This window comes from Liolophura sinensis, chromosome 1 (genome assembly GCF_032854445.1).
Source record: "Liolophura sinensis isolate JHLJ2023 chromosome 1, CUHK_Ljap_v2, whole genome shotgun sequence".
NCBI lineage: Eukaryota > Metazoa > Mollusca > Polyplacophora > Chitonida > Chitonidae > Liolophura > Liolophura sinensis.
Window position 1 is genome coordinate 227,763 of NC_088295.1, and position 9,885 is coordinate 237,647.

The following is a 9,885-nucleotide window of genomic DNA, read 5'->3' on the forward strand; positions in this document are numbered from 1 at the left end:
CTGCCATGGGATCCAAAATGGCTCCAGTGAACGCAGCATTGATGATGGGGATTCGTGAAATTAAATTGTGTGAAACTATTTTTTCGAAATACGGAACCGAGTACGGTAAAACCTATGAAAACAGTGGCAGCGTTATTTACATGATTGTTTTGTCTTTTTGACCATCAAAAAATGGTACAATCAAATCACTGTTTGATATCCTTAATGCGCCACATCCTCAAATTCCTTTTACAATGGATACAAATGATATCAGGATTCCATTCTTAGATATTCTGGTTGTTAAACCTTGGACGCATTTCAGATAAAATTCGGAAACCAACGGATACCCAACCCTATCTTCACTTTAGCTCCAATTATGTCACGCACACACGGGAAAATACCCCTTATTCATTTGCTAAACGGGTGTGTGCTATTGCCATCAAACCAGCCACGTGCAATGAGCGATTTATTGAATTAAAGTCTGCCTTACTCTGTAGGGGATATTCAGACGGATTAATAGACGTTGGGATAAGAAAAGTTAAATCTCACCCATAAGCGTGTTAAGACAAATCTCACCAAAAACTGCCAATCAGAATATTATAGGTTTTATATCTACTTACAATTTCAACAATAATAATATAGACCCCATAATACTAAATATGTTACCTATATTGAACAACAGTGCAAAAACGAAAGATATCATTTCCGAATCTACAATTATTAACAGTAAACGACAGAGCCCAAACCTGAAGAAAATGTTAACGAGGGTTCGTTTTGCAGAAAACCAGTCTGATGCACGGGTAAGCAAATGTAACAAACCCAGGTGTGGAGCGTGCATCCATATATTGGAAGATTCGAGCGTTAAATTCCCACGACCGACTCCTTATTCACTGTTAAAATAAACATTTCCCATGAATCTAAATATGTTGTATACGCCCTTATATACCAGGGGCGTGGCAAACAATACATGAGCCAGACAACTGATTTAAGTCAGTCTAACTGCACACAGGCAACAGACTTAAGATCCCTGCCTACTGCACACATACAACACATTTTCAGTGAAAATCAGTTTTCTTCCTGTTAGTTGATACACTCGACAGTGTTTTCTCTCTCTTTAACACCGCCTTTCAAAATTTCTCCATTTTACAAAGCTCAGGATGGAAACGAGGCTTTGTTAGATGTATAAAAAATCTTTGTTTATTAATGTCCAAGTGACCATTTCTTCCCTGAAAACACGCCCATATAGAGCCTGTCGCACTGTTATACATGTACTTCAATCCTTGATAAGAACAAGACGTTCCAAACTGCAGTTGTAGAAAGTTGAGAAGGTTTATTTGCTTTTTTTACTCCATCATTTCCCCACATCAGAAAAATCTATATAAAAATATATATGTTCATATCACAGCAACTTTAAACAGTATGAAGTTGTCTTTTTAATGTATCAGGGATTGTCTGTGTTTGTCTTTTAGAAATGGGAACTGGAGACTTAAGCATAAGGGTAAGGAAATGATAAGGTTTTCTTAATTACCAGATGGCTAATTTTTCATTAATTTGTCTAACGGGTTGATGGGCTTATCAAGGAAATTCTAGTCTTTGTCATGTTAAGATATTTTTCACTGAATCTTTTCCAGCATTGATGAAGGAGAGCTGCCTGTAATAATACAGATCGGAAGGCACGTTTGACAAGCTTTTATTCCTTATCCAATCTGCCATGCAGTGCAAAGCAAACGGGTGAAACTGGAGGTAGAATTTATTTGCAAACAATTCCTTCCGGGATGTTAGTCTGGCGATGTCTCCCAGGCCAAAAACGCACACTCCTCGGACAAACCTACCGTGGCACGGCTGCGACCAGGAGGCGTACATCGCTAACCACAACTTCTTGTCCGGCTCACCTGAAACACAGAATGAATAAACTGTTCTCAAACTGAAGTGCTTGCATGGTAAGTTACCGTATTCATGAAGTTTTCTGAGTATATGAAGTCGTAAACCTTAGTCCACAAACCTTAGTTCCAAATACTGTACACTATAAATACTTATAATGTATCGACCCGCCTTATCGTTGACTTGGCTTGATTTGTATTGCTCTCTGAAGTTGAGAATTTGTGGATATTAACACAACACAACGTTTCCAGTTCACTGAGGCCACTTTAACAGTACATCTTTCCATATCCACAATGGAGGCCAACTTAATCACCGGTATCAACAATTTAGCTGACATCGTGTAAAATGTCACAGTTTATAACTCTACACGAGGATAAACCATCAACTTTTGTAAAATACAAAACTTATCAAATGAAATATCTGCAACGAAGAAGTGCGCGCAAAACAGGCAGGCCAACTCCATGATACACTTGTATGCCTAAGACAGGCTGTGAGGCTTGCAAAAATGTATCACAGCGCGGACATGTCTGTCTTAAGCGCACTAGTTTATCACAGAGCGGGCGTGTCTGTCCTGCAGGTGAAAGTGTATCACAGAGAGGATGTGTCTGTCTTAGACGTACAAGGGTATCGTAAAGTGGACGTTTATGTCCTTCTTGTGGAAGTGTGTAACAGAGCGGACATGCCTTGGGCGTACAAGTGTATCACAGAGAGGACCTGTACGTGTATCGCAGAGCGGACGTGTCTGTGTTAGACGTAAAAGAATATCACAGAGTAGACGTGTCTGTCTTTCAGGTGAAAGTGTATCACAGAGCGAACGATTCTGTACTTTTTCACTGGGACAGGCGTCTGTCCTTCGTGTTCGAGTATCACACAGAGGGCGAATTGCAGAGAGAAGGACTGTCTGTCCACCATTTGAAGGGTATGAAAGAGAAAAGGTGTCTGTCTTATGTGTGCACGTGTATCGCAGAGCCGACGTTTCTGTCCTTTGCGCTTAAGTATATCACTGGGGAGAGGGGTCTGTCCTTGGTGTACAAGTGTATCATGGAGCGGAAGTGTCTCTCTTAAGCATATCTCTCAGGCGTGTCACACACCGTAGGTGTTTATCTTAGCTATACAAGTGTATACCTGAACGGACATGTCTGTCTTAGGCGCACAAGTACATCACAGAGAGGGTGTGTCTGTCTTAGGTGCACACGTGCATCACAGAGCAAACGTGTCTGTCATTCGGATGGAAGTGTATCACAGAGCAGACGTGCCTAGTACATCACACAGAGGGCTTGTCTGTCTTAGGCTCATAAGTGTGTCATAGAGTAGATCTGACTGTCCTTGGGTGGAAGTGTATCACAGAGACAACGTGTCTGCCTTACGCATATAAGTGTATCACAGATCGGACCAGTCAGTCCCGCGTACAAGTGTATCACAGATTGCACGAGTCTGTGTCAGGCGTTCAAGTGTTTCACAGATCGGACGGGTCTGTGTTGGGTGTACAATTGTGTCACAGAGTTGTAAGCGTACTATAGAATAGACGTGTCTGTCCTCCGGGTGGAAGTGTATCACAGAGCGGACGTGCCTTGGGCGTATAAGTGCATCGCAGAGCGGGTGTGTCTGTTTTAGGCTTGTAAGTGCATCATAGAATAGACGTGACTGTCCTTCGTGAAGAAACGTATCACAGAGACAACTTGTCTGCCTTACGCGTATAAGTGTATCATACAGTAGATGTGTCTGTCGTTCGGGTGGACGTGTATCACAGAGAAGAGGCGTTTGTGTCAAGCGAACATTTCCATTACAGAGCGGAGTTTTCGGTACAGAGGTGACGAGTCTGTCTCAGGCTTACAAGTGTATCACAGATTGGGCGTGTCCAACTAAGACGTACAAGTGTATTACAGATCGGACATGTCTGTGTTAGGCGTGCAAGTGCATCACAGAGGTGACGTGTCTACCTTGGGCTTATAAGTGTATCATAGAGTGGACGTGACGGTCCTTTGGGTGGAAGTGTATCACAGAGCGGACGTGCCTTGGGCGTATAAGTGCAGCACACAGCGGGTGTATGTGTTTTAGGCTTATAAGTGTACAGAGTAAACGTGCCTGTCCTTCGGGTAGAAGTATATCGTAGAGACAAGCGATAGAGTGTCTGTCTTACGCTTATAAGTGTATCATAGAGAGGACGTGTCTGTCTTAGGTGTATAACTGTATCATTGAGTAGACGTCTCTGTCTGGGACGTACAAGTGTATCACAGAGCGGATGTGTTTGTCTTAGGCGCACAAGTGTGTCACAAAGTGGAAGTGTCTGTTTTTGTCGAACAAGTGTGCCATAAGGCGGAGGTTTCTGTGCTTCGCGTGCAAGTGTATTACAGAGCGGACGTGTTTATCTTAGGTGTGAAAGTGTATCAGAAGGGCATCACAAAGTGGACGTATATGTATTAGACGTATAGGTGTATCACCTAGCGGACTTGTCTGTCCAAGGAGTACATGTGTGTCACAGAAAGGACGTCTTAGGCGTACAAGTGTATCATAGAGAGGACGTGTGGGTCTTAGGCGTATAAGCGTATCCTAGAGAGGACGTATCTTTCGTAGATGTCACAGCGTACCCTAGATTATACGTGTCTGTTTTAGACGTACAAGTGTAACATAGACAGGACGTGTCTGTCTTAGACGTATAAGTGTTTCCTAAAGTAAACCTGTCTGTCTTACGCTTATAAACGTATCTCTGAGTAAACGTGTCTGTCTTAGGCGTTTAAGTGTATCCTAGAGTAGACATGTCTATCTAAGGCTTAAAAGCGCGTCCTAAAGTGGACGTGTTTGTGTTAGGCGTGTCTGTCTTAGACGTACAAGTGTTTCCTAGAGAAGGCGTGTCTGTCTTAGACGTACAAGTCTATCCTACAGTAGACGTGTCTGTCTTAGACGTACAAGTGTATCTTAGAGTAGACATGTCTGTCTTAGACCTACAAGTGTATCCTAGAGTAGACATGTCTGTCTTAGACCTACAAGTGTATCCTAGAGTAGACATGTCTGTCTTAGGCTTACAGGCGTATGCTAGAGTAGACGTGTCTGTCTTTAACGTACAAGTGTATCTTAGAGTAGACATGTTTGTCTTAGACCTACAAGTGTATCCTAGAGTAGACGTGTCTGTCTTAGATGTACAAGTGTATCTTCCAGTAGACATGTCTGTCTTAGACCTACAAGTGTATCCTAGATTAGACGTGTCTGTCTTTCACGTACAAGTGTATCCTAGAGTAGACGTGTCTGTCTTAGGCGTATAAGCGTATCCTGGAGAGGAGGTGTCTCTTAGGCTTACAGGCGTATCCTAGAGTGGACGTGTTTGTTTTTGTCGAACAAGTGTGTCATAAGGCGAAGGTGTCTGTGCTTCGGGTGCTAGTGTATTACAGAGCGGACGTGTTTATCTTAGGTGTGCAAGTGTATCACAGGGCGGAGGTGTCTGTCTTAGACGTATAGATGTATCACCTAGCGGACTCTAAGGAGTACATGTGTGTCGCATAAAGGAGGTGTTTGTCTTAGGCTTACAAGTGTGTCACAGAATGGAGGTTTCGTAGATGTATAAGCGTACCCTAGATTATACGTGTTTGTCTTAGACGTACAAGTGTAACATAGACAAGACGTGTCTGTCTAAAACGTATACGCGTTTCCTAGAGTAGACGTGTCTGTCTTATGCTTAAAAGCATATCCTAGAGTAGACGTGTCTCTTTTAGACGTACAAGTTTATCCTAGAGTAGACGTGTCTGTCTTAGGCTTACAGGCGTATCTTAGAGTAGACGTGTTTGTCTTACATGTACAAGCGTATCCTAGACGTACAAGTGTATCCTAGAGTAGACGTGTCTGTCTTTGACGTATAGGTGTATCCTAGATCGACGTGTCTGTGTTAGGCGTCTGAGCGTATCCTAGATTATACATGTCTGTCTTAGACGTATAAGCGTCTCAGTCTCTCAGTGTTAGACGTGTCTGTCCTTTGGGTAGAAGCGTATCCTAGAGTAGACGTGTATGTCTTAGACGTACAGGTGTATCCCAGAGTAGACGTGTTCGTCCTGTGGGTAGAATCGTATCCTAGAGTAGACGTGTCTCTCTTAGACGTACAGGTGTATCATAGAAAGGACGTGTCTGTCTTAGGCGTATAAGCGAATCCTGGAGAAGACGTGTCTGTCTTAACCGTACAAGTGTAGCATCGAGTGCACATGTCTGTCTTAGGTGTACAAGTGTATCATAGAGAGGACGTCTCTGTCCAAGCCGTATAAGTCTATCATAGAGAGGACGTGTAAGTGTATCATAGAGAGGGCGTGTCTGTCTTAGACGTACAAGTGTGGACGTGTCTGTCTTAGGACGTGTAAGTGTATCATCGAGTACACGTGTCTGTCTTAGGCGTACATGTGTATCATAGAGAGGACGTGTCTGTATTTAGGCGTATAAGTGTATCATAGAGAGGACGTGTCTGTCTTAGACGTACAAGTGTATCATCGAGTACACGTGTCTGTCTTAGGCGCACAAGTGTATCATAGAGAGGACGTGTCTGTCTTAGGCGAATAAGTTTATCATAGAGAGGACGAGTCTGTCTTAGACGTAGAAGTGTATCATCGAGTACACGTGTCTGTCTTAGGCGTACAAGTGTATCATAGAGAGGACGTGCCTGTCTTGGCCGTACGCGTGTATCATAGAGAGGACGCACAAGTGTAAGTGGAGGGGGCGGTCTGTCTTTCGGGTACATGTGTACTACAGAGAGGAGAACGGCAGAGAGGAGAGCAACAGAGAGGAGAGCGGACGTGTTTGCCCTTCGAGGACAAGTGCACCACAAAGAAGAAGTGCCTTTCTTAGACGTAGAGGAGTACGCCTACGACAGACAAGTCCGTACTGTGATACTCTTGTACCTGGGCTCTGTTTTTCAAAAGTGTATTTACAGTTAAGTACAGTGTTAACCAGACTAATCTGGAATGAAGTCCCTTTATTTCTGTGTTAGGCCAAGACTGGTAATAAGATTTACTGGCTTAACTTTTAATTCACATTTGAACAACTGGGCCCAGACTTCTTGTCTGCAATACACGTGTACGACCATGGCAGACACGTTTCATCTATGGTACACTTGTTCCTAAATGATATACACATCTACTCTCTGACACATTTGTACGCCTAACCGGTTTCCTAATTGCCAATGTTACGAACCAGCAAGGTCCGCACTTGTGCCTCCCTAATTGGTGCAGAGACAATCATTTTCGGTGGAGCCGATATTTGTACATATACATGTATCTTAGTGAGTCCGCCAGGCAGTTCTGGTTTAATTTTCTGGTCTAATTTTTGGCGTTTGTATTCGAATAAACCCGAAAAAATGAAGCGACGTCCAAGTACGACGAGATTGAAGGCACGTCATGTAAAGTGACAAACACAACACTGTAAATAGGCGTTCGTGTGCTGTCGTCTGTATTACGTTCATATTCACAAACAGGAGTATGAGTGCAAATTCTGTGGATAATCTAGGAGGAATTATCACAAACGTATGTATGAGCTTGATCAGGCGGTGACACGAGCATTAACAGTCCTGCTGAGTCAGTGGGGCTGCATGTGGTAAGTGTCTCGACGAGTGCGAGTGATGTCTCCAAAAGAGGGCCAGTTGGATCAAAGTCACTTTCCAGCCGATGTATGATTGAGATACTGAGATATCTTCAATATGTTAAGCACAGTTCGTAGAGCGTCCGCTTCGGGAGCGGTAGATTCAGGATCAATCCTGGGTCGAGTGACACCTAAGATTTTAAAAGAGGAAGTTGTGACTTCCTCGCTTTGCGCTCTGCATGAAGCGGATAGTGCCTGGTTAACCCGTATCAGTATAATGGCTCGGGTGGGGTAACGGTAAGGGCTCTCAGTGAAGCAGACCTAGATAAAAGAGCCGTGGAAATCCGTCCTGCAATATTACATGCACCCTAAGGATTCTTTCGTCGTCATGCGACTGAAAAATTGTTGAGCACGGCGTTAAACCCCAAGCACTCACTCACTACATATGATAAACTATATGCGTTATGCAATCGGCATTAGGAAATCACCTGTATAGGCCACACTCCCGCATATTCTCTGCGTTCACCAACAGTAATAGTAAGCTATTCACAGAGCAAGCGTCTTGTCACCTAGAAAAGGCGTCTTATAAAACAAATTCAACTCTTCCCATATCTTTTGCCCTTAAGGTTCTTTCAGATTTCACTGTATAAACGTTAATTAACTCACAATTCTTTGTGAAACGACACGCAGATATAAGTTTGTTTTGCCATTTTGCTCGCTGGGCACATGACATTGCTTAATAGAGGTAGAACAATGATCACCAATTGCACTGGCCCAAAGAATTCAATATATAAAATGTATATTTAGGAGTCTGCGACGATTGTTTCTTGAAAACTATCGACTAACATTTCTCACAGTTTGGAATGAAAGTGAAACATTAAGTAAAGTCTTTCATTCCTTAAACTGAAATTATACAAACAGACTGTGATGTTTCTTAGGCTTACTGGGGTATAAAAAAAACGGCAGTTCAAATTTTGTATGAAGCGCTATCTGAAAATTTTACCGTCAACCCTTAACTATTTTTAAACAAGATTGTCAACTGTTAACTGTCTGGAAGCGTATACTTACCAGAGTATCCTCCAGGAGGACGTAACGTGCCATAGAAGCCTTGATGGTGCAATGTGGCCCAGAAGTACTCGTCTGGGCTGTAAATATCCTCACACCACTTCAGCAAGTCGACAGCAAACTTATCCGTAAGGAGAAACTCCACGAAAGCTCTAGAGAATACACCATAAGCGCTCCCCTTTACAATGGTGATGTTATGGGGTGGTCTTTCTTTCAACTTCTCTGTTTTCTCTAAATGAAGTCGGGCACCTTCGGAAGCTTTCACAAGTATGTGTTTGTAACGATAACGATTCGCCAACATTCGATCACCAGTAATGCCTTCAATGTCATTACTTCCATTGTAGATTTTTAATATTTTCACTAGTTCTGCATTTGTTTTTAATGGAAATGCTTGACTGGGTAAATTCAGAAAATATTTCCACGATGTACTTTTGACCACTAAGTCCTCCATACAGTTAATATCGGCTTTAAGTCTTGAAAATCCAGCGTAAACGACTTTCTCCGATTTTGAAACAATGAATACATTATCAAAACATTTCGCAATGGCTGCCATAGCGGTGTGGACGGGTGAAGGGGAATTCCTATCAATGTGAAGGCAGTACAAGTTCTGAGGGCGGTATATGGCCTGCAAAAGCTTTTCTGCTTGCTCCGCCTCTTTGTACAGCAATATACTGAAAGCAATTGGGAATTCCTTTTCTTCCTTGCTTGAATTTGTAAAATATCCTTTAAGTCTCTTGTACCTATCGCAATCCTTTGTTAACACCACAAATTTGTCGTCAGATATAAAGGGGTATATATACGACTTTTGTATCACCAACGCTTGTCTGATCTTTTCCTGCTCTCCTTCTAGATAAGCTGTGCAGTCAAGTGTTGAAGGTGGCGGGAAGTAATCTACCCACTTCGGACTTATGTCGTGGACACTGTCAACGGTGAATTTGTATCTTGCTGTGATGAAATGAATAATAGCTACAGAAAATGTGATAGTTGTCATAAGCATCACCAGATGTCGTGTCCTGATCACCTTGTGTGGTACTGACGTCTTCAGGCAGGAAATCGACATCCTGGGGAGCAAGGCCTTCCACCGTCATGAGATTTGCAAACGTTACAGGATCCTCTGATGAGAAGAAAGTATGCAAGAGAATGTGTTTAGGATCTGTTACATTTCATATGGAATTGAACCTGGATGACACATTTAAATAAACTCAGACAGCAGCGACAATCTCGGCTGATTAAAATACGTTCGTAGCGCATGTCATATAGCATATCTCTACCTTCGAAATGTGTAAGTATACAATTTTCTGGATGTAGAACTTACCTTGGAATGGAGCAAAATAAATCGTTCGGGCATAGTACATCTGATCGTCTTCAACTCGAGCAGTATATTCCAATCTTCACAACTCCACCGAAGTG

The 9,885-nt window shown here is 42.7% G+C and overlaps 1 protein-coding gene across 1 annotated transcript; it reads right to left on the reverse strand.

Moving 5' to 3' along the window:
• Positions 1-1,427: 1,427 nt before the first annotated feature.
• LOC135461299 (beta-1,3-galactosyl-O-glycosyl-glycoprotein beta-1,6-N-acetylglucosaminyltransferase 3-like) lies at positions 1,428-9,460 on the reverse strand (the record flags this gene model as incomplete). Its single annotated transcript, XM_064738319.1, has 2 exons — positions 1,428-1,871; positions 8,479-9,460. Coding segments are annotated over 2 exons (1,278 nt in total), but the record flags the coding sequence as incomplete, so codon positions are not given.
• Positions 9,461-9,885: the final 425 nt, after the last annotated feature.